A 25,555-nucleotide genomic window follows, 5' to 3' on the forward strand; every position below is an offset into this window, starting at 1 on the left:
AGGACAACAAAGTCAAGGTATTGGAGTGGCCATCACAAAGCCCTGACTTCAATCCTATAGAACACTTGTGGGCAGAACTGAAAAAGTGTGTGCGAGCGAGGAGGCCTACAAACCTGACTCAGTTACACCAGCTCTGCCAGGAGGAATGGGACAAAATTCTGCCAACTTATTGTGGAAAGCCTGTGGAAGGTTACCCAAAATGTTTGACCAAAGTTAAACAATTTAAAGGCAAAACTGGAAATTGTCAATGGGACTAGGGTGTAGAGGATGCCAAGATAGATGCAGAAAGTGTTTACTCAACTCAGGACAACAAACCGATACAGACCAGTGCACGATGCTGCTGACAGAACAGCCACATGCCAATTGTTAGAGTTTCTTTGTCCTGAATTGGTGGTTGCCAAAATAGAGTCATGTTATGTTATGTCTGTTGCTCATTATACAGAAACAACAGGATGTGGGTCAAATATTGCCTCATGCAGTCACAATATATTGCCCTAGTAAAGGTCATGTAATGGCCTTTGTAAAGGTGATACATCAAAAAGTATTTTAGATGAAGTAGTGTTGTGTAGTAAAGTACCAGTATGTAGTTTATATGTTGAAACCTCTGTTCACCAGATAAGGACACGCCCACATGTCGGAGCTGTGTCGGTATAGACTGCCAGAACAACATCCTAGAAAACATCATCAGAGACAAGAAGCTGACCTCAGGATATTTTGGCCTTGTACCTTTTTTTCCCCACCAAACCAAAAGGCAGTCAGTCTGTATTCTGTATTTTAATAAGATTTACACCGTGAAATGACCTGAGGTAGCATAGCGCATACCAACCTAGTTGCATGTCTCCATGTGCAATCAGGGAAGTTAACTAAAACACATACAGAACAGATCTAAAGATACCTAATCTTCATTTGAACCGGTTTCTCACAGCAGGAAAATAATCCTGCAGCAACAGGAAATGTGAATTATTATGTGTATTAGAATTCATTTATTAATTTTTGACAGTGTTGATACATTTTTCATTAGGCCAAATCAAGTCTGAGATTTTAAATCGGAAATTTGAATACACTACACGTTTGCATTTCTTGCTGTTCAGGAAAAATCCTGTAAGAACAGGATGATCAACTTAAGATACGGCATCTGTAGAACCAGACCAGTAGCATACTGACTGGCAGAGAATTACCATTTATGTAATAACACAATTGTCCTGATGACAGTTGTAAGTGACTATTCTGAGAAACCAGAACAATGAAAACAAAAAATATTTCAACTGTTAACAGATATCTTGTCAGATATCATGTCATGTCAATCCAACAGGTTGCAACAGGTTTCATGTAAATCATGTTGGCACGGCACATTTCCTTGTTGTGTTGTATAAAGAGACCCATCATCTGTGTGAATCAGATCACTTCATAGGAGACATACTTCTGATCCCGTGGCATAACAAGGTAGGCACTGGTCTGTTTCTTAATCATTGTAGTCAAATGTGCTATTGGTTGATAAGGGCGTAGGCAGTAGTTGTGTGGGGTCTGGTTGTGACAGCTCAGGTGTCCTTGGAAAAACATATTGAATGATTGGAACACATTTAGAAGGTTTGCTGCACAAATTAAATTGCACAAATTAAAGCTTATTAAGACTCCTTTAGTATATAAATGGATATTACATTTTGCTGAAATTTTGAATTTAAATGGGCTCATATTCTAGTGCTGTGGGTCATTTCAAACTCTATTGAGGAAAAGTGAATTTATTGTATCACTACATAAAAACCACTAAAGATTGGAAGGTGAAGGGTTACCTAACAAACACAAGGCAGAAAACATATTTGTATTGCAATTTAGTGTTCTAAAACCAAAGAGCACTCTACATTGCATAAATATGTTTTGCGCTTTCTGGATTAGTCCGACATTGTTATTTTTTGGGATGAATGTACAGAACATTCATATTCTAATTATATATACTGTATATATATATATATACAGTGCCTTCAGAAAGTATTTACACCCCTTGACATTGTTCACATTTTGTTGTGTTACAAAGCATTACATTATACATTATACATTATACATTAAAATGGATTTGTCTTGTTTTGTCAGCGATCTACACAAAATACTTTGCAATGTCAAAGTGGAAGAAAGATTCTTATATTTGTTTTAAATGAATGGTAAATAAAACACAGGTATATATTGATTTGGTAATTATTCAACCCCCAATGCTAGAATCACCCACCTGACACAACACCTCTATTTTATTTTATTTATTTTAAATTCTGTGGCACAAAAAAATGTGGAAAAGGTCAAGTGACGTGAATACTTTCTGAATGCTGACTGTCCTCTCCCTCCCAAAGACAGATTGATGATGTCATCAGTCCTGGCCGTAGTTTCTCTCCTCCTCTTGCAGACAGAGGTCCAGGGGTTCCTGGCATTCCTCTCAGGCAGCTCCATGGACCACATGGAGATCACTAAGGAAGCCATCTTACAGACCACGGCGAAGGTGTGCAAGCAATTGGCCTCTGTTGAAGGAAGAGACTTCACTCTGCCGGTAAGTAAATTAAAGCCACAAAATGAAGGACTACATCAGACTCATATACAGTCACTGTTTTATATTTACACATTTGCAAATTAAAGAAGTTATTGGAGTTTTGTTTTCTATTGCAGTACAGTATGTAGTAGAATATATTTTATTTACACCAATGTGTATTAAAATGTGTGTGTGTTTGTAGCCCGGACCCCTGACTGCAGAGTCTCTGGCTCTAACCTGCTCCTCATCAGGGTCTGCTAAGAGTTTCCAGAGTGCCATATCAGACGTCACCCGGAGAAATGCCAGAATTGACGTACGTCACGTGTTCAATGAAGAGTACCACTTTGATGGGGAGAGGTTCGTGGAGGGGCGGAAACTCATCATAGATGGAATGAGCTCTGTCAAAGCCAGCATCAAGCAAGGGAACTTTGAGGCAGCAAGACAGAAGCTGGGAGACATTTTACACACCTTACAGGTGATTTAGATGCTTTTCATGTTCTCCGTACTCCACAAGACAAGAGAGAGACATTCTACACACCTTACAGGTGATTTAGATGGTTCTCATTATCTCCTTACTCCACAAGACAAGAGAGAGACATTCTACACACCTTACAGGTGATTTAGATGGTTCTCATTATCTCCTTACTCCACAAGACAAGAGAGAGACATTCTACACACCTTACAGGTGATTTAGATGGTTCTCATTATCTCCTTACTCCACAAGACAAGAGAGAGACATTCTACACACCTTACAGGTGATTTAGATGGTTCTCATTATCTCCTTACTCCACAAGACAAGAGAGAGACATTCTACACACCTTACAGGTGATTTAGATGGTTCTCATTATCTCCTTACTCCACAAGACAAGAGAGAGACATTCTACACACCTTACAGGTGATTTAGATGGTTCTCATTATCTCCTTACTCCACAAGACAAGAGAGAGACATTCTACACACCTTACAGGTGATTTAGATGGTTCTCATTATCTCCTTACTCCACAAGACAAGAGAGAGACATTCTACACACCTTACAGGTGATTTAGATGGTTCTCATTATCTCCTTACTCCACAAGACAAGAGAGAGACATTCTACACACCTTACAGGTGATTTAGATGGTTCTCATTATCTCCTTACTCCACAAGACAAGAGAGAGACATTCTACACACCTTACAGGTGATTTAGATGGTTCTCATTATCTCCTTACTCCACAAGACAAGAGAGAGACATTCTACACACCTTACAGGTGATTTAGATGGTTCTCATTATCTCCTTACTCCACAAGACAAGAGAGAGACATTCTACACACCTTACAGGTGATTTAGATGGTTCTCATTATCTCCGTACTCCACAAGACAAGAGAGAGACATTCTACACACCTTACAGGTGATTTAGATGGTTCTCATTATCTCCGTACTCCACAAGACAAGAGAGAGACATTCTACACACCTTACAGGTGATTTAGATGGTTCTCATTATCTCCTTACTCCACAAGACAAGAGAGAGACATTCTACACACCTTACAGGTGATTTAGATGGTTCTCATTATTTTGTTTTTTCTGGAATATAAGTTTTGATAAAAGCATTTAAAAAACGGTTTATTCCCATTAATATTGAATAACATGGCATTTGTCATAACACTATTTTAAACAACTTGTCATTGTTATATCTTCAGGACTTCTACAGTCACAGTAACTGGATAGAACTGGGCAACAGATTTCCCCATTCCAATCTCATCAGATCAGACGTGTCAGACATCGGCCCTGTTGCAGGTATTGCGTGGGCGTGTTCTGGGTGGGTGTTAAAGAGGCGGAGTAGTTTAAAGATGGCTGAATGTGTTTGAAGATGGCTAATTACCAACTAAAGTATGTAGGTTGATGTTCCTCTGAAGTGACCTGGGCCCTCATTTATCAATGTTGTGTAGCAAAGTACTAGGATGTAGTTTATATTGTGAAACCTCTATCCACCAGATAAGGACACTCCCACATGTCGGAGCTGTGTCGGTAAAGACTGCCAGAACAACATCCTAGAAAACATCATCAGAGACAAGAAGCTGACCTCGGGATATTTTGGCCTTGGACCTCTTTCTTCCACAAAACCAAAAGGTAGAGTCAGTCACTAATCTGATTGTAATAAGATTTACATTGTGAAATTGATAAGATGGCGCCGGAGAAGGCTGATATTTTACATGTTCCTAACCTATTGTGTTGTTTTTGTGACGCACTAGGCGTAGTGGGTGCGGAGTCAGGCGCAGGAGGCAGAATGTACAGAATAGTGCTTTATTAGGCACAGGGAAAATAAAACGCCAAAACATTGGGCGCAGAGACACGATAGCCCAAAACCAGGACCTAACAACCCAAAATAGAAACACTCTACCACACACAAACACAGTGGAAAAAATAAGCCTGCACAAAGAGCATGCGGCTAAATAGCCCAACTAAACGTAAACAAGAAACAGGTGTAACTAATTAGACAAAACCAACAGAAAAGGGATCGGTGGCAGCTAGTAGACCGGTGACAACGAGCGCCGCCCAAACAAGAAGAGGAGCTTCTTCCTTCGGTTCGAGTGACAATTGTGTTTGTTTCTTTGCTTTGTTTTTTTACTTATTTTGTACATAATTTTGCTGCTACCGTCTCTCATGACCAAAAATCTCTCATGGCTGGACATCAGAACTGCGATTACTCACCACGAACTGGCAGAATCCTTTTTTTCCTTTAACGAGTCCGATGAGCCTGAAGTGAATGACATACCACTACCCTGGGAACAGGCCCAGATCTCAGTCATTTGTATTTTGAGAAGGCAGAGAAAAAGGGGCCAGAGGGTGGACTGCCTTCTGAGAATTCGTAGGCGATCGAATAAACCCCCACTGCCTTCCATTCTGCTAGCAAATGTGCAATATTTTGAAAATAAAATTGATGACCTACGCGGAAGATTAAACTACCAATGGGACATTCAAAACTATAATATCTTATGCTTCACGGAGGCTGAACGACGACATTATTAACATACAGCTGGCTGGTTATACGCTGTATCGTTAGGACAATAACGTCTGGTAAGGCAAGGGACAACAGACTATGTCTTTTTGTAAATAACAGCTGGTGCACAATATTTAAGGAAGTCTCGAGGTTCTGCTCGCCTGAGGTAGAGTATCTCATAATAAGCTGTAGACCACACTATCTACATAGAGTTTTCATCAATATTTTTTGTAGCTGTCTACATACCACCACAGACTGATGCTGGCACTAAGACCGCACTCAATGAGCTGTATTCCACCATAAGCAAACAAGAAAACGCTCACCCAGAGGCGGCGCTCATAGTAGCCGGGGACTTTAATGCAGGGAAACTTAAATCTGTCTTACCAAATTTCTATCAGCATGTTAAATGTGGAACCAGAGGGAAAACAACTCTGGACCACCTTTACTTCACACACAAAGATGCATACAAAGCTCTCCCTCACCCTCCATTTGGCAAATCTGACCATAATTCTATCCTCCTGATTCCTGCTTACAAACAAACACTAAAGCAGGACTCGATCAATAAAGTGGTCAGATGAAGCAGATGCTAAGCTACAAGACTGTTTTTCTAGCACAGACTGGAATATGTTCCGGGATTCCTCCGATGGCATTGAGTACACCACATCAGTCATTGGCTTCATCAATAAGTACATCAATAAGTACATCAATGACGTTGTCCCCACAGTGACCGTATGTACAGTACATGCCCCAACCAGAAGCCATGGATTACAGGCAACATCCGCACTAAGCTAAACGCTAGAGCTGCAATTTCAAGGAGCAGGACCCGGAAGTTTATAAGAAGACTTTGTGATCACGCTCTCTGTAGCCAATGTGAGTAAGACCTTTTAAGCAGGTAAACATTCACAGACAGGACATTACCAGGACATGTACTGCGAGCATGCGCTGACCAACTGGCAAGTGTCTTCACTGACATTTTCAACCTCTCCTTGTCCGAGTCTATAATACCAACATGTTTTAAGCAGAACACAATAGTCCCTGTGTCCAAAAACACTAAGGTAACCTACCTAAATGACCAACAACCCGTAGCACTCACGTCTGTAGTCATTAAGTGTTTTGAAAGGCTGGTCATGGCTCACATCAACACCATTATCCCAGAAACCCTATACCCACTCCAATCTGCATACCGCCCTAACAGATCCACAGATGATGCAATCTCTATTGCACTCCACACTGCCCTTTCCCACCTGGACAAAAGGAACACCTATGTGAGAATGCTATTCATCGACTACAGCTCAGTGTTCAACACCATAGTGCCCTCAAAAGCTCATCAATAAACTAAGGACCCTGGGACTAAACTCCTCCCTCTGCAACTGGATTCTGGACTTCCTGACAGGGCGCCTCCAGGTGGTAGGGGTAGGTAACAACACCTCCGCCATGCTGATCCTCAACACAGGGGCCCTTCAGGGGTGCATGCTCAGTCCCCTCCGGTACTCCCTGTTCACTCATGACTGCATGGCCAGGCACGACTCTAACACCATCATTACGTTTTCCGATGACAAAACAGTGGTAGGCCTGATCACCGACAACGACGAGTCAGTCTATAGGGAGGAGGTCAAAGACCTAGGCAGTGTGGTGCCAGGACATCCTCTCCCTCAACGTGATCAAGACAAAGGAGATGATTGTGGACTACAGGAAAAAGAGGACCGAGCACGCCCCCATTCTCATCTATGGGTTTGTAGTGGAGCAGGTTGAGAGCTTCAAGTTCCTTGGTGTCCACATCACCAACAAACTAACATGGTCCAAGCACACCAAGACAGTCGTGAAGAGGGCACGACAAAACCTATTCCAGCTCAGGAGACTGAAAAGATTTGGCATGGGTCCTCAGATCCTCAAAAGGTTCTACAGCTGCACCATAGAAAGCATCCTGCCTGGTATGGCAACTGCTCGGCCTCCGACTGCAGAGGGTTGCGCGAATGGCTCAGTACATCACTGGGGCCAAGCTTCCTGCCATCCAGGACCTCTATACCAGGCGGTGTCAGAGGAAGGTCCTAAAAATTATCAGAATCCAGCCACCCTAGTCATAGACTGTTCTCTCCGCTACCGCACGGCAAGTGGTCCCGGAGCGCCAAGTCTAGGTCCAATAGGCTTCTAAACAGCTTCTACTTCCTACGTGTTGTATTTGGCGCATGTGACTAATGCAATTTGATTTGATCTGAAACGACCGTAGGTAGCATATTAATAGCATACCAACCTAGTTGCATGTCTCTTTGTTCTTTGGTAGCTTGTGCTTTATACAGTTTCTCAACAGCATTTAGAGAAGCTAAAACACATACAGATCAGACCTAAAGATACCTTATCTTAATTTGACCTGGTTTCTCACAGCAGAAAAATAATCCTGCAGTAACAGGAAATGTGGATTATAATTAATTGACATTTGTTGTTGATACAATCTGGACCCTCTCTTTCTAAAACTATCCGCCGCCATTGTTGCAACCCCTATTACCAGCCTGTTCAACCGCTCTTTCGTATCGTCCGAGATCCCTAAAGATTGGAAAGTTGCCGCAGTCATCCCCCTCTTCAAAGGGGAGACACTCTAGACCCAAACTGTTACAGACCTATATCCATCCTGCCCTGCCTATCTAAAGTCTTCAAAAGCCAAGTTAATAAACAGCTAACTGACCATTTCGAATCCCACCGTACCTTCTCCGCTGTGCAATCTGGCTTCCGAGCCGGTCACGGGTGCACCTCAGGCACGCTCAAGGTACTAAATGATATCATAACCGCCATCAATAAAAGACAGTACTGTGCAGCGGTCTTCATCGACCTGGCCAAAGCTTTCGACTCAATCACCGTATTCTTATCGGCAGACTCAGTAGGCTTGGTTTTTCTAATGACTGCCTCGCCTGATTCACCAACTACTTTGCAGACAGAGTTCAGTGTGTCAAATCGGAGGACATGTTGTCCGGACCTCAGGCAGGCTCTATGTGGGTACCACAGGGTTAAATTCTCTGGCCAACTCTTTTCTCTGTGTATATCAATGATGTCGCTCTTGCTGCGGGAAATTCAGTGATTCAGTGATCCACCTCTACGCAGACGACACCATTCTGTATACTTCTGGCCCTTCCTTGGGCACTGTGCTAACTAACCTCCAAACAAGCTTCAATGCCATACAACACTCCTTCCGAGGCCTCCAACTGCTCTTAAACGCAAGTAAAACCAAATGCATGCTTTTCAACCGTTCACTGCCCGCACGCCCTCCCGAATAGCATCACCACCCTGGACGGTTCCGACCTAGAATATGTGAACAACTATAAATACCTAGGTGTCTGGCTAGACTGTAAACTCTCCTTCCAGACTCATATTAATCTCCAATCCAAAATCAAATCTGGAATTGGCTTTCTATTTCGCAGTCGAAATACACATTTGTCGCCAGACCCACTGGCTCCAGGTCATCTATAAGCCTATGCTAGGTAAAGCTCCGCCTTATCTGAGTTCACTGGTCACGATAACAACACCCACCCGTAGCACACTGTCCAGCAGGTATATCTCACTGATCATCCCCAAAGCCATTGGCCGCCTTTCCTTCCAGTTTTTTGCTGCCAGTGACTGGAACGAATTGCAAAAATCGCTGAAGTTGGAGACTTTTTTATTTCCCTCACCAAATTTAAACATCAACTATCTTTATTTTTCTTATTTTTTTACCCCTTTTTCTCCCCAATTTCGTGGTGTCCAATTGTTGTAGTAGCTACTATCTTGTCTCATCGCTACAACTCCCGTACGGTTGAAAGTCATGCGTCCTACGATACACAACCGATACACAACCCAACCTAGCCGCACTGCTTCTTAACACAGCGCGCATCCAACCCGGAAGCCAGCCGCACCAATGTGTCGGAGGAAACACCGTGCCCCTGGCAACCTTGGTTAGTGCCCACTGTGCCCGGCCCGCCACAGGAGCCACAACATCAACTATCTGAGCAGCTAACCGATCACTGCAGCTGTACATAGTCCATCTGTAAATAGCCCACCCAATCTATCTACCTCATCACACCTGTATCTCTACTTGCACATCATCATCTGCTCATCCATCACTCCAGTGTTAATCTGCTAAATTGTAATTATTCGCTCCTATGGCCTATTTATTGCCTACCTCCTCATGCTTTTGAACACACTGTGTCATTGACTTGTTTATTGTTTACTCCATGTGTAACTCTGTGTTGTTGTCTCTGTCACACTGCTTTGCATTATCTTGGCCAGGTCGCAGTTGCAAATGAGAACTTGTTCTCAACTAGCCTACCTGGTTAAATAAAGGTGAAAAAATTTAATTAAATTAAAAAATACATTTTACGTTAGGGAAAATCATTTTAAATGAGAAATTACAAACTTCAGAAGCCTTTTCTAATTATTGAATACACTACAAGTTTGCATTTCCTGCTATGCAGGAAAATTCCTTCAACAACAATATGATCAAATTAAGATACGGCGTTTGTAGGATCAGGCATACGGCATGGCTGAGAATAAACATCAGTGTAATAACATACAAGACCCTGACGGCAGTTGTAAGTGACCATCGTATTGTCCTGATAATCTCTATTGGTTGGCAGGGAAGTGCAGCCATGGGGGATCATTGGACCAGACAAGCAGGCAGGAGCCTACAGGTGGGATCAACAAGGACTCGCTTGAGTCCAGCCATGGCAACTGGCACACTGCAGCTGCAGAGGTGGCCGTGGCTGCAACCAGTCAGCTGCTGGAGGACATCAGAGGGGCTGCCGGGGACACAGACTTCCTACGGTGGGGAATTGTACTTGATCATATAAGCACTGTTGTGAAAGGTCATGGCATCTGGCTCGAAGACCATGAACAAAAGGACTAGGGTGGGAATGAGGCCTTGGAGATACTTTTGGAAATGTAGTGTGTGTGTAGACAAGAGCACTGTCGGGCGCTGATGTTGGGTGATTAGGCCTGGCTCCCAGTTTGCGTTCCAATTCATCCCAAAGGCATTTAATGAGGTTGAGGTCAGGGCTCTGTGCAGGCCAGTCAAGTTCTTCCACACTGATCTAGACAAACCAGTTCTGAATTTCATTGTATGCTGTAGAGTTACGATTTCCCTTCACTGGAACTAAGGGGCTTAGCCCAAACCCTGAAAAACAGCCCCAGACCCAGGTCCCATTATTCCTCCTCCACCAAAGTTTACTGTCGGCACTATGCATTTGGGCAGGTAGTGTTCTCCTGGCATCCACCAAACCCAGATTTGTCTGTCCAAGGCAAGAAACTCTGAGCGCCAAAATACCTTTCAAACAGTCCATTTATATTTTCCAATGGGGCTATAAATTTGGGTGATTTCTTTTGAAAACGTGAAGAATTATTATTATTTTATTTTGCTAAATGTGAATTACATTTTTATTTGGCGTACTCCCAACGGCATTACAAGTACCCCAGTTTGGGCATACCTGCTCCAGAGAACGTGTTTCCACTGCCTCAGAGTCCAATGGCGATGAGCTTTACACCACTCCAGCAGAAGCTTGGCATTTCCCATGGTGATCTTAGGCTTGTGTGCGCCTGCTCGATCATGGGAACCCATTTCATAAAGCTCCCTGCGAATAGTTCTTGTGCTGACGTTGCGTCCAGAGGCTGATTGGAAGTCAGTACTGAGTGTTGCAACCGAGGACAGATTATTTTTACTTGACATGCACTTCAGCGGTCCAGTTCTGTGACTTTATGTGGCCTACCACTTCATGGCTGAGCCGTTGTTGCTTGTAGATGTTTCCACATCACAATAACAGCACTTACAGTTGACCAGGGCAGCTCTAGGAGGGCAGAAATGTGACTTATTGACTTGTTGGAAAGGTGCATCCTATGACGGTGCCACATTGAAAATCACTGAGCTCTTCAGTACGGGCCATTCTACTTCCAATGTCTATGAAGATTGCATGGCTGTGTACTCGATTTTGTACACCTGTCAGCGATGGGTGTGGCTGAAATAGTCAAATCCAATCATTTGAAGGGGTGTCCATATACTTTTGCCATGTAGTGTAGGATTGATGTGGATAACAAGGGTGTGCTTCAGGATCTGGTGGTCTGGAAGGGAGATTTAATTGAGTGTAGGGGTAAAAAAAAACGTGCCCATTTGAAACTGCCTATTTCTCAGACCCAGAAACTAGAATATGCATATAATTGTCAGATTAGGATAGACAACACTCTAAAGTTTCCAAAACTGTCAAAATATTGTCTGTGAGTATAACATAACTGATATTGCAGGCGAAAACCTGAGGAAAATCCAACTAGGAAGTGCTGTTTTTCCTGAAAGCTCTCTATTCCATTGGATGCCTTGCCTCCATTTAAAGGGATATCAACCATTTTCCTTTTCCTATGGCTTCCTCAAGCTGTGACCAGTCTTTAGACATAGTTTCAGGCTTTTATTTTGAAAAATTAGCAAGAAAGAACCCATCGCGTCAGTGGATGGCTGGGTGCCAGCAGAGTTTTTCATGCGCATCAGCCATTTTCTCTCTCTCGCCTATGGAAGAAGCTACATTCCGGTTGACATATTATCGATTATATATTGTAAAAACAACCTGAGGATTGATTATAAAAAACATTTGACATCTTTCTACGCACTTTACGGATACTATTTGGAATTTTTCTCTAGGATGTTGTGACCGCTCGAGCCTGTGGATTTCTGAACATAAAGCGCCAAACAAATGGAGGTATTTTGGATATAAAAATTGGGTTTATGGAATAAAAGAAAAAATGTATTGTGTAACTGGGAGTCTCGTGAGTGCAAACATCCCAAGATCATCAAAGGTAAGCGATTTAATTTATTGCTTTTCTGACTTTCGTGACCAATCTACTTGGCTGCTAGCTGTTTGTAATATTTTTTCTACTGAGAGAGATGTCCTTACATAAACGATTGGTATGCTTTCGCCGAAAAGCTTTTTTGAAATCTGAAACGCCAGGTGGATTAACAACAAGCTAAACTGTGTTTTGCTATATTGCACTTGTGATTTCATGAAAATTAAATATTTTTTGTCTTTGAATTTGGCGCTCTGCAATTCAGCAGATGTTGATGAAAATGATCCCGCTAATGGGATGGGTGCGTCAATTAAGCACCAGCTGTCAGAGCAGCTTACAGATCACTGCATCTGTACATAGCCCATCCAAGTCAAGAAGTTGTTTAAAGGGGAAACATTAGAAACACAGGTGCAGACATGACAAAGCAGTGCCAGCTGACTGTAGGCAATAGGCTTAACATATAACATGTATAAACTAAGGACACTGCAATCACCAGGATAAACACAGCTAAGGGACATTATCAAACTGAGGACATGGATGTAACAAGTTAAAGGCAACATAATACATGTATAAATAAATACACAACGCAGAGGATTAAAGGTCAAAATGGAATTAACGATCAATGGAAAGTGTTTTTTCTGTAATAGGGAATTAATGATCAATGGAAGTCGTTTTTTTATGGGTCAGAGCCATGGGAGGAATGTCAGTCATAACTATTTGTGGCAAGATCTCGTGGTCTGAAACGTCTGTACACTGACCCTGAGACAGGACACTTGTTATTTGGCCATTGGCCCAGTTTTATTGCAAGGAATTTTAATTGGTCAACCACAGGCTAGGGTTGGGGGTTATAAATTACATAATGTCTCTTTTTTTCTGTGGAGAAAACACTGAGGACAGGGAAGAATGACCATCTACTTCTCAGCATAACAACTATGATTGGTTCTCTTTGAATAAACCAATTTTTTATTTTACCTTCATTTAACTAGGCAAGTCAGTTAAGAATAAATTCTTATTTTCAATGACAGCCTAGGAACAGTGGGTTAACTGCCTTGTTCAGGGGCAGAATGACAGATTTTGACCTTGTCAGCTCTGGGATTCGATATAGCAACCTTTCGGTTACTAACCCAACATGCTAACCACTAGGCCACCACCTGATTTGCATTGGGGTCTGTTATTGAAGAATAACAAAAACTGCTAACATACACAATGATTCCATGACCTCCAAACAATCCAATGTGCTCTATTTATCATAAAATAATGTATTAGATTCCTGCTCCATCTCCGGTATAAACAGTCCCGAACCGAACTTTACAGTTCACCCTTGGCTAATTATTTTCTTCATGGCTTCATGGCCCTTCGAGCCGGATAAAACTGCTGCCATGGAACCAGACAACCTACCAGAAAAGGTGCAGGGGTCATCCCCAAGTGCCTTCAAAACACACACAGGAAGAACTCTTCAGCTCCTTTCAATAACAGCTCCTCCTAGAGATGTTAACAGACATCAACAACCAATCAGACAATACAGGCAACACAAACCTGCAGCAAAATGGTGACCTCCTGGAGCAGCTGGTACAGCAGACATCACCTCCATCAAGCTCCCATCCTGTTCAGCCTCCCACTTTGGTTCTTCCAAGCCCCCCTCCTGTGGCCAGCGCACCAATCTCAACAAAGCATCATTCTCCAGCTCCTATACAGGGAGCCACAAATTCATCTCCGATCCAGTGGGCCACCTATCCAGCTCTGGTTCAAGATGTTGTGACCGCTCGAGCCTGTGGATTTCTGAACATAAAGCGCCAAACAAATGGAGGTATTTTGGATATAAAAATTGGGTTTATGGAATAAAAGAAAAAATGTATTGTGTAACTGGGAGTCTCGTGAGTGCAAACATCCCAAGATCATCAAAGGTAAGCGATTTAATTTATTGCTTTTCTGACTTTCGTGACCAATCTACTTGGCTGCTAGCTGTTTGTAATATTTTTTCTACTGAGAGAGATGTCCTTACATAAACGATTGGTATGCTTTCGCCGAAAAGCTTTTTTGAAATCTGAAACGCCAGGTGGATTAACAACAAGCTAAACTGTGTTTTGCTATATTGCACTTGTGATTTCATGAAAATTAAATATTTTTTGTCTTTGAATTTGGCGCTCTGCAATTCAGCAGATGTTGATGAAAATGATCCCGCTAATGGGATGGGTGCGTCAATTAAGCACCAGCTGTCAGAGCAGCTTACAGATCACTGCATCTGTACATAGCCCATCCAAGTCAAGAAGTTGTTTAAAGGGGAAACATTAGAAACACAGGTGCAGACATGACAAAGCAGTGCCAGCTGACTGTAGGCAATAGGCTTAACATATAACATGTATAAACTAAGGACACTGCAATCACCAGGATAAACACAGCTAAGGGACATTATCAAACTGAGGACATGGATGTAACAAGTTAAAGGCAACATAATACATGTATAAATAAATACACAACGCAGAGGATTAAAGGTCAAAATGGAATTAACGATCAATGGAAAGTGTTTTTTCTGTAATAGGGAATTAATGATCAATGGAAGTCGTTTTTTTATGGGTCAGAGCCATGGGAGGAATGTCAGTCATAACTATTTGTGGCAAGATCTCGTGGTCTGAAACGTCTGTACACTGACCCTGAGACAGGACACTTGTTATTTGGCCATTGGCCCAGTTTTATTGCAAGGAATTTTAATTGGTCAACCACAGGCTAGGGTTGGGGGTTATAAATTACATAATGTCTCTTTTTTTCTGTGGAGAAAACACTGAGGACAGGGAAGAATGACCATCTACTTCTCAGCATAACAACTATGATTGGTTCTCTTTGAATAAACCAATTTTTTATTTTACCTTCATTTAACTAGGCAAGTCAGTTAAGAATAAATTCTTATTTTCAATGACAGCCTAGGAACAGTGGGTTAACTGCCTTGTTCAGGGGCAGAATGACAGATTTTGACCTTGTCAGCTCTGGGATTCGATATAGCAACCTTTCGGTTACTAACCCAACATGCTAACCACTAGGCCACCACCTGATTTGCATTGGGGTCTGTTATTGAAGAATAACAAAAACTGCTAACATACACAATGATTCCATGACCTCCAAACAATCCAATGTGCTCTATTTATCATAAAATAATGTATTAGATTCCTGCTCCATCTCCGGTATAAACAGTCCCGAACCGAACTTTACAGTTCACCCTTGGCTAATTATTTTCTTCATGGCTTCATGGCCCTTCGAGCCGGATAAAACTGCTGCCATGGAACCAGACAACCTACCAGAAAAGGTGCAGGGGTCATCCCCAAGTGCCTTCAAAACACACACAGGAAGAACTCTTCAGCTCCTTTCAATAACAGCTCCTCCTAGAGATGTTAACAGACATCAACAACCAATCAGACAATACAGGCAACACAAACCTGCAGCAAAATGGTGACCTCCTGGAGCAGCTGGTACAGCAGACATCACCTCCATCAAGCTCCCATCCTGTTCAGCCTCCCACTTTGGTTCTTCCAAGCCCCCCTCCTGTGGCCAGCGCACCAATCTCAACAAAGCATCATTCTCCAGCTCCTATACAGGGAGCCACAAATTCGTCTCCGATCCAGTGGGCCACCTATCCAGCTCTGGTTCAAGATGTCATCCCAGCTCCAGCAATCAAGCAACCCCTTCTAGTGGCCAGAGAGCCACAACCTCCAGGTCTACCATCTAAAGTGGCCAGTGTCCCACACCAGGCCCTTCCTCCTCCATTGGCCAGCGTTTCCCCCCCCAGGGCCTTCCCTCTCCAGTGGTCAGTATGCAACACCCAGGCCTTTCTTTACCAGTGACCAGCATGCCACGCCCTTCGGGCTCCTCTCCTGTGGCAAGTGTGCAACCTCCAAGCCACCCACTGGTGGCCAGCATTCAAACCCCAAGCCTTCCGACAGGCAAAACAAACCCAAACCCTCCAACTGTCCAGAGGGATGATGAGTTTCGCATTCCTCCTTCGCATGCCGGCCTCCGCCGGAAACTGTCGCTGGAAACTGATGTTCCGTGGGATAGCCAGGGCCCATCGACCAACAAATCCTGAACCTAACTTACAGTCCATCCTAGCCCTAGTCCTTTTCTTCAAGCCCATTTATCTGCCTCTGCCCCTGCTGCACATGTCCAACAACTTTTGCACTGCCCAACACATAATGAGATTCCTTCCCTCTCCCTCTCTCTCTTTCTCACTCTCCTTCTTTTCTCTCACTCTCTCGCTCTCCTTCTTTCTCTCACTCTCTCAGGTTGATGGGGATCTCTAAGAATGGATCTAAAGTTCTGTGTTTTGTAATCGACACCACCGGCAGCATGTCGGACGACATTGCAGCGGTAAGGGAGACGACGTCGTTCATCATTGACAGCAAAAGAGGAACGCCAGACGAGCCCTCAGTCTACATCTTGGTCCCCTTCAATGACCCAGGTGAGAGATGGGATGAGTCCCGAACGATATGATCACTCAAATAATTTCTTTAAAAAATGTTGACATGACTTATTTTATTGATTTTCCACCGTTTTAAAAATCAGAAGACAGCTGTTCAGACCTTCCTAGGACCGTGTAAATGTCCTCTGTTGAATAAATGTTTATTTGCCTCCCCTTTGTGGTCGGCTGCATCCTTACATCCATTTATATCACTTCACTGCAACGTTACGTCAAAGGGGCGGTGCTTCGAAAAACATTTATCCAGCTGGACTGCTTCACGCCACAGACATGGCAAAGCAATCACTGATTTTGTCTCGTATAGGCGGATCTTAATACATAGCTTTCATAGCTCTATGATAAAGAATGCGACCTACACACTTCCTTAAACCTAAAACAGGTCATGAAGTAATTTTGTGTGGAAGTCAAACATTTGTTTTACATCGGAGGCAGACACATTGCATATGTTCAAAAGGAAAAAATGGATTCATTCACATAGGCCTTCTCCCCTTGTCTGTAGGAGGGACGCACGCTGCTTAAATGGGCCAAATGTTGATTTAGACGTTCACAAATGTAACAGATTTTGACTATGACTAATGTCATGATGTCATGTTTGCTAAAGTAATAAATAAGGTTAAATAGTTTGAAAAGGCCTCCTTCTATGACACGGATAACGGATAACGTGTATAAAAAACCGCACACCCAGAAAACTGTTTGTGGAGGTGCTGACTAACGGCGAATAAACTATAAACTATCAAAATAAAGAAAATCACACACTCCATGTATTATCTCCCAGCAATTTAATGGGTATTTACCAACGTTTCGGCATCCTACACACATGACATGGACAACGCCTGAGACATGGATCTTGTCCTTTCCTATTATTTTTGTGCCACAAGACTTTGGGCCCCTGATGCAGACCACAGACCCAAACATCTTTAAGGCCCAGATCAATGCACTGAATGCTAATGGAGGAGGGGATTACCCGGAGATGAGTCTATCAGGACTTCAGGTACAGTGACTGACAAACCTATAGTGTTGGAGAGGCATGTACAACCAAAATAAGACTGTATTTATGTACAGTGGGGAGAACAAGTATTTGATACACTGCTGATTTTGCAGGTTTTCCTACTTACAAAGCATGTAGAGGTCTGTAATTTTTATCATAGGTGCACTTCAACTGTGAGAGACGGAACCTAAAACAAAAATCCAGAAAATCACATTGTATGATTTTTAAGTAATTCATTTGCATTTTATTGCATGACATAAGTATTTGATCACCTACCAACCAGTAAGAATTCCGACTCTCACAGACCTGTTAGTTTTTCTTTAAGAAGCCCTCCTGTTCTCCACTCATTACCTGTATTAACTGCACCTGTTTGAACTCGTTACCTGTATTAAAGACACCTGTCCACACACTCAATCAAACAGACTCCAGCCTCTCCACAATGGCCAAGACCAGAGAGCTGTGTAAGGACATCAGGGATACAATTGTAGACCTGCACAAGGCTGGGATGGGCTACAGGACAATAGGCAAGCAGCTTGGTGAGAAGGCAACAACTGTTGGCGCAATTATTAGAAAATGGGAGAAGTTCGAAGATGACGGTCAATCACCCTCAGTCTGGGGCTCCATGCAAGATCTCACCTCGTGGGGCATACATGATCATGAGGAAGGTGAAGGATCAGCCCAGAACTACACTGCAGGATCTGGTCAATGACCTGAAGAGAGCTGGGACCACAGTCTCAAAGAAAACCATTAGTAACACACTACGCCGTCATGAATTAAAATCCTGCAGCGCACACAAGGTCCCCCTGCTCAAGCCAGCGCATGTCCAGGCCCGTCTGAAGTTTGCCAATGACCATCTGGATGATCCAGAGGAGGAATAGGAGAAGGTCATGTGGTCTGATGAGACAAAAATATAGATTTTTGGTCTAAACTCCACTCGCTGTGTTTGGAGGAAGAAGAAGGATGAGTACAACCCCAAGAACACCATCCCAACTGTGAAACATGGAGGTGGAAACATCATTCTTTGGGGATGCTTTTCTGTAAAGGGGACAGGACGACTGTACCGTATTGAGGGGAGGATGGACGGGGCCATGTATCGCGAGAACCTGGCCAACAACCTCCTTCCCTCAGAAGAGCATTGAAGATGGGTCGTGGCTGGGTCTTCCAGCATGACAACGACCCGAAACACACAGCCAGGGCAACTAAGGAGTGGCTCCATAAGAAGCATCTCAAGGTCCTGGAGTGGCCTAGCCAGTCTCCAGACCTGAACCCAATAGAAAATCTTTGGGGGGAGCTGAAAGTCCGTATTGCCCAGCGACAGCCCCGAAACCTGAAGGATCTGGAGAAGGTCTGTGTGGTGGAGTGGGCCAAAATCCCTGCTGCAGTGTGTGCAAACCCGGTCAAGAACTACAGGAAACGTATGATCTCTGTAATTGCAAACAAAGGTTTCTGTATCAAATATTAAGTTCTGCTTTTCTGATGTATCAAAAACTTATGTCATGCAATAAAATACAAATTAATTACTTAAAATCATACAATATGATTTTCTGGATTTTTGTTTTAGATTCCGTCTCTCACAGTTGAAGTGTGCCTATGATAAAAATTACAGACCTCTACATGCTTTGTAAGTAGGAAAACCTGCAAAACAGGCAGTGTATCAAATACTTGTTCACTCCGCTATATATTTATGAATTTGAATTGTGAATTTGCATTCAAGCTGCCAGTTCAACACAGAATGTATTCCCAATACATTGTAGTGGTGTGCTAGTGTGACTGTATCCCCTGTACTTTCTACAGTTGGCTTTAACTGGTGCACCCCCCTCTTCAGAGATCTTCCTTTTCACTGATGCCCCCGCAAAAGACTTGGATTTAATGGGCACGGTGATCGCTCTAATAGAACGCACTAAGTCAGTGGTGAGTAGCTGGTTATACTCCATGTAACAAGCAACATTAACCGGTAATCTAAAAATTTTCCTCTGTCTTTTTAATAGCTTTTTGGATTTATTGACCTTCACAATCGTAGAGAGAAGATCATCAAATTCCTTGGATTTCTCTCCTTTCTCTGCCCTTCAATTTACACATTTAATTCACAATGTATCCTCCCAATATCTCTCTCTCTCACTCTCTCACTCTCTCTCTCTCTCTCTCTCTCTCACTCTCTCTCTCTCACTCTCTCACTCTCTCACTCTCTCACTCTCACTCTGCGCAGGTGACCTTCTTCCTAACTGGCTCTTTGGGGCTCCGTCGTAGGAGGGGTAGTGACCAGGGCCAAGGACAGGTCCAGCACAGTCGGATGGCAGTGTCAGACTCCCAGCTCTACAGGGAGCTGGCCCAGTCCTCAGGTGGCCAAGCCATACAGGTCACCAAGACAGAACTGCCCAAGGCCACCAGCATCATTGTGGAATCCTCCAGCTCTTCATTGGTAGCCTTGACACCAATAGTAAACATTAGGGTAACGCTAGGTCCACAATGTGAAGGTTGGGACAAGAGAGTTCTAATATCCCATAACTCTTTACATGAATGTGGAAGAAGTCTAAACAAAGGATCAGTGCTGGTCCAAGGATTTTATTTATTCTCAAAAGCTTGCACTCGTTTATTAAAGACTTTGTCCCAAACTTGTGATGTTGGACCTAGCCTAGCCCCAATGGCCATGCTCCAAGACGAGGCTTCTGTAGTGCAACAACATGTCACCCTGGGAGAGTTGCTTCTGAAAGATGCATCTGCCATTTTTCTCCCACCCACTCTCTCTACTCCTCTCCTTCTTTCTGTCAGGTGACCATTCTACAGGCTGTGCGGAGTCCAGGAAGGGCTGATAATTTCTCCTTCACTGTAGATGAGTCTGTGAGAAACCTGACTGCTTATGTCACAGGAAGCTCCCTCTCCTTCACGCTCACCAGCCCCTCAGGTATTCCAGAGATATTTTTCATTTATCCTTTTTATTTAACCAGGGGAGTCTCATTGACATTAAAATCTCTCATCACAAAGTCAGGTCTATGTTGAAAGAAAGGTCTTCTGATCTCAATTGGACTTCCTGGATATTGTATATAAACCAGGTCTCTCCAACCCTTTTCCTGGAGAGACATCCTATTTTAGGTTTATACTCCAACCCTGTTCCTGGAGAGCTACCCTCCTGTAGGATTTAACTCCAACCCTGTTCCTGGGGAGATACCCTCCTGTAGGTTTTAACTCCAATCCTGTTCCTGGAGATATACCCTCCTATAGGTTTTAACTCCAACCCCAGTTGTAACAAACCAGATTCAGCGTATCAAACAGCTACTCAGGTGTGCTAGACCAGGGTTTCCCAAACTAGGTCCCGGGGCCCTCCATGTGCAACTCATACTCAAGCTTTGATTATTGAATCAGCTGTGTAGTACTAGGGTGAATATCACAACGTCCAATAAGGGGGAGCCCTATGACTGAGTTTGGGAAACCCGACAGTAGATTAGCGTTGGAGTTAAAACCTACAGGGAGGTAGTTCTCCAGGAACAGGTTTGGAGTTAAAACCTATGGGAGGTAGTTCTCCAGGAACAGGTTCAGAGTTAAAACCTACAGGGACGTAGTTCTCCAGGAACAGGTTTGGAGTTCAAACCTACGGGAGGTAGTTCTCCAGGAACAGGGTTGGAGTTAAAACCTACAGGGGGTAGTTCTCCAGGAACAGGTTTGGAGTTAAAACCTACGGGAGGTAGTTCTCCAGGAACAGGTTTGGAGTTAAAACCTACAGGGACGTAGTTCTCCATAAACAGGTTTGGAGTTAAACCTACAGGGAGGTAGTTCTCCAGGAACAGGTTTGGAGTTAAACCTACAGGGAGGTAGTTCTCCAGGAACAGGGTTGGAGTTAAAACCTACAGGAGGTAGTTCTCCAGGAACAGGGTTGGAGTTCAAACCTATAGGCGTTAGTTCTCCAGGAACTTGGTTGGAGAGCCCTGATATAAAGGTTACATTTAAAAAAATCACAAACATGCTCTCTATTCAAATCGTTAAATATGTATTTATGTTGTAGCTTGGGGCAAATTCCCATGTTTGTTGCTATGGTTATGGTGATGTCATCCCACAGGTGTGTCCCAGAGTAGTGGGGAGGTAAATGGGTCTCTGGCAACGATTACAACCGTGGGGAACTTCCTCACACTGGGGCTGGACAGCCAAGTGGGATTATGGGAAATCCGTGTGTCTTCAACTGTACCCTACTCACTGAAGGTCGTAGGTGAGTGTGACGATGTTGGCTTTTCTGGAGGGCATATTACACAGAAATTAGGCAAGTTAGCAACCATTTGTAATAGTGTGCTGAACAGTGTGTTACATGGTATTTAGATTCGCAGGTTAAGTGTGTGGGTAACACATTGTTACAGAGTACCTACAACTCTAGTGTGATGATTGTATATTGACAACTTTTGAGCGTATGCTTTTATTCCATGTTCAGAGGTCAAAGAGCTCTTTGACTTTCTCTTTCCAGGTCAGAGCGCCATCGACTTCCTGTTTGACTTTGTGGAGGTGTCCCAGGGACCTCATCCAGCCTTCGCTGTTTTAGAGTCCCGTCCTCAAGCTGGTGAGACAGGATTTAAACAAACAGTTTGTTAACAGTTGGAGCACAGTGACACAGAGTGAATATTTACAGGGGCACCAAAATGCTGTCTATGTAGGTCAGTTCCTCCATCGTGGTTCCTAACATTGATGCTGATTTAACACTCCTAACTTTTAGATTTTTTTACTTACTAGTTTCTAGCTCAGCAATAATGTGATTTGCTACTTATACATTAGCTACCTCCTCACCACATTTCTCCGCCCCAGGTGGTAATGCCACCCTGCTGGTGTCAGTGACGGGGAGTGAATCTGTGAGTCTGACAGAGGTGGCCCTGGTTGAGGCCTCGGGGTCAGGGGAGGTCAATGGAACCTTGGAATCAGTCGGCAGCGGGGACTTCCTGGTTACCATGGACAGAATCCCGGCGGGGGAATTTGTTGTGCGTCTGAGAGGAGAGAACAGAGCCACCACTAGGGCATTACCAGACAGCTTCCAGAGACAGTCCTCCACCCGCCTCAGAGCCTCCACTGTTATGGTGATGGTGAGTGCCAAGGTCAAATGTCAAGATTCAGAGTTGTTGAAGTGGCCCTGTGACGCTGGGTCTGGTCATTTTAACCTGTGATGGTTAGTGTTGGGGAGGTATCCTGGGGATACTTGTAGCCTACCAATACTGGGTAGTGAGTACACAGAGCTCCATATTCAGAGAAATGTATGACTAGATTAGGCAGAACGTTCTGCTGCGTTCTGCCTGGTTTCAGGCTGAGGCAGAACGTTCTGTTGTTTTCTGTCTGATTTCAGGCTAAGGCAGAAAGTGACCTGGAGCCTGGAACACCCTTTTCAGTTCTGTTCACTGTGACAACCAACGGGACAGGCGGATCCTTCACCATCCGGGCCACAAACGACCGGGGGTTCCCCTCCTCTTCCCCTACAGACCTGACGCTAGTGACCGGGGTCAGTGCCAATGGTACAGTGACTCTCACGGCGCCCGCCAACACCGTGTCGGGCACTGACGTCACCCTGACTATCGAGGCTGAGTCTCCCGGGGCCACCGACACCAACTACGCCGTCCTGCGCCTCACAGTGGTTTCACCAGTAACTCTGATGTTTTTTCTCTGTTCTGGGTGTAGTGGTAGAATTACAGTAGCCTGGTCCCAGATCTGTTTGTGCCAACATTCCACTCCTTGTCATGACAAGGAGTAGCAAGGAATGGAATGATGGCACAAACAGACTGGTACCCAGGCTAGAATTACATCAAGGATTAAAAGGAAAACTCATGTCTTTCCTCCAGGGTTAGTGTTGTAATTGTTTGTAAAGTCTTTTTAGATATGTGTCAGACCCCAGGTAGACTTGCTAACGTCATGGCGTCAGCTAATGGGGATCCTTATAAAAATGTCATTCTTTCCCCTCCCTTACAGGTGACAGATGTCAGCCGTCCGGTGTGCGATATGGTCAGCGTAACAGCTAATTGTTCTGACGACTGCAGCCTGTCCGTGTGGGAGCTCTCTGCCAACCTGACGGACGGCAATGGGACGGGCATCGAGCACGTCACTCTGCGCCAGGGCAACGGAACCCTCAACACCACCACGGTGAAGGGCGCTGGGAATTGGACCGTGACTCTGGCAGCCTACAGCGCCTCCTGCTGTTCCCCGGAGGTAGAGCTGGTGGCGGTGGACGGCGCGGGGAACGTGGGAACCTGTTTCAGGTCCATCAGAGTCACAGTGGATACCACTGTCCAGCCACCAGTCACCAATGCTACCACTAAGAACAGCATCACCGTGACTACAGCTAAAGTTGCCACCGCCGCCACCGCCGCCGCCGTGAGCAGCAGCCATCCTCTGTCCCTCTCCTCGTATCTCTGTTCCATCATGTTGGTCTCTGTCACACTCGTTTTGAGCCTCTAGTGTCACGGTGTGACTTCTGGTCTTGAAAGATTCTCTGTTATAATACTGTCTGGTAACTTTCCATTATTGTGTCAATTCTAATAATAAATGCCATTTTAGCAGATGTGTTCAGCAGAAGTGTCTTACAGTAATGCATGCATACATTTTATGTAAAGGTGGTCCTGGGAATTGAACCCACTATCCTGGTGTTGCAAGCGCAATGCTACCAACTGAGCTACTGAGGTCTAAGGCCATGCGGCTTTGTGTCTTTTCGATGGACCTCGTGTCATCTGTGCTGAGTGTACCAAAACAAAGTGCCAAGGCAGTCTCTAAAAGGCATCCTGCAGGGACGGAGGCTGGGTTGAAAAAAACACAATAATAATAATAATAATAATAATAATAATATAATAGGACAAAACACAGATCACGACAAGACAAACAACACTACATGAAGAGAGACCTAAAGACAACAACATGGCAAGGCAGTAACACAAGACAAACAACACTACATGAAGAGAGACCTAAAGACAACAACATGGCAAGGCAGTAACACATGACAACACAACACTACATGAAGAGAGACCTAAAGACAACAACATGGCAAGGCAGTAACACAAGAAAAACAACACTACATGAAGAGAGACCTAAAGACAACAACATGGCAAGGCAGTAACACAAGACAAACAACACTACATGAAGAGAGACCTAAAGACAACAACATGGCAAGGCAGTAACACATGACAACACAACACTACATGAAGAGAGACCTAAAGACAACAACATGGCAAGGCAGCAACACAAGACAAACAACACAACATGAAGAGAGACCTAAAGACAACAACATGGCAAGGCAGTAACACAAGACAAACAACACTACATGAAGAGAGACCTAAAGACAACAACATGGCAAGGCAGCAACACAAGACAAACAACACTACATGAAGAGAGACCTAAAGACAACATGGCAAGGCAGCAACACATGACAACACAACACTACATGAAGAGAGACCTAAAGACAACAACATGGCAAGGCAGCAACACATGACAGCACAACACTACATGAAGAGAGACCTAAAGACAACAACATGGCAAGGCAGCAACACATGGCAGCACAACACTACATGAAGAGAGACCTAAAGACAACAACATGGCAAGGCAGTAACACAAGACAAACAACACTACATGAAGAGAGACCTAAAGACAACAACATGGCAAGGCAGCAACACATGGCAGCACAACACTACATGAAGAGAGACCTAAAGACAACAACATGGCAAGGCAGCAACACATGACAGCACAACACTACATGAAGAGAGACCTAAAGACAACAACATGGCAAGGCAGCAACACATGGCAGCACAACACTACATAAAGAGAGACCTAAAGACAACAACATGGCAAGGCAGTAGCACAAGACAAACAACACTACATGAAGA

At 43.9% G+C, this 25,555-nt stretch overlaps 1 protein-coding gene across 4 annotated transcripts; it reads left to right on the top strand.

Annotated features, from left to right (window-relative positions):
• The first annotated feature begins 1,326 nt into the window (after positions 1-1,326).
• LOC109884625 (von Willebrand factor A domain-containing protein 7) lies at positions 1,327-24,254 on the top strand. Of its 4 annotated transcripts, none has more exons than XM_031808475.1 (16): positions 1,327-1,443; positions 2,340-2,533; positions 2,715-2,825; positions 4,187-4,283; positions 4,482-4,616; positions 10,089-10,275; positions 16,545-16,720; positions 17,617-17,729; positions 19,521-19,637; positions 19,933-20,145; positions 20,496-20,628; positions 21,778-21,924; positions 22,174-22,266; positions 22,509-22,780; positions 23,038-23,331; positions 23,655-24,254. In XM_031808475.1, exons 2-16 carry the CDS (start codon positions 2,348-2,350, stop codon positions 24,138-24,140), a joined length of 2,760 nt encoding a protein of 919 aa, XP_031664335.1. In that variant the 5' UTR covers positions 1,327-1,443; positions 2,340-2,347; the 3' UTR covers positions 24,141-24,254. The 4 variants fall into 4 exon arrangements, with proteins under 4 accessions (XP_031664335.1, XP_020332162.1, XP_031664334.1 ...); XM_020476573.2 differs by having other exon boundaries at positions 1,328-1,443; positions 2,715-2,987; XM_031808474.1 differs by having other exon boundaries at positions 1,403-1,443; positions 2,344-2,533; positions 2,715-2,987.
• The last annotated feature ends 1,301 nt before the right edge of the window (positions 24,255-25,555 follow it).

Source organism: Oncorhynchus kisutch, linkage group LG28, assembly GCF_002021735.2.
Source record: "Oncorhynchus kisutch isolate 150728-3 linkage group LG28, Okis_V2, whole genome shotgun sequence".
Lineage (NCBI taxonomy): Eukaryota > Metazoa > Chordata > Actinopteri > Salmoniformes > Salmonidae > Oncorhynchus > Oncorhynchus kisutch.

Bases quoted from the DNA above. Each gene is read 5' to 3' on its own strand.
- LOC109884625 (XM_020476573.2), top strand. From the start codon at position 2,348: ATGATGTCATCAGTCCTGGCCGTAGTTTCTCTCCTCCTCTTGCAGACA. The intron at 4,284-4,481 runs GTATTGCGTGGG...TCTATCCACCAG, and splicing joins AGACATCGGCCCTGTTGCAG to ATAAGGACACTCCCACATGT. The intron at 17,730-19,520 runs GTACAGTGACTG...TACTTTCTACAG, and splicing joins TGAGTCTATCAGGACTTCAG to TTGGCTTTAACTGGTGCACC.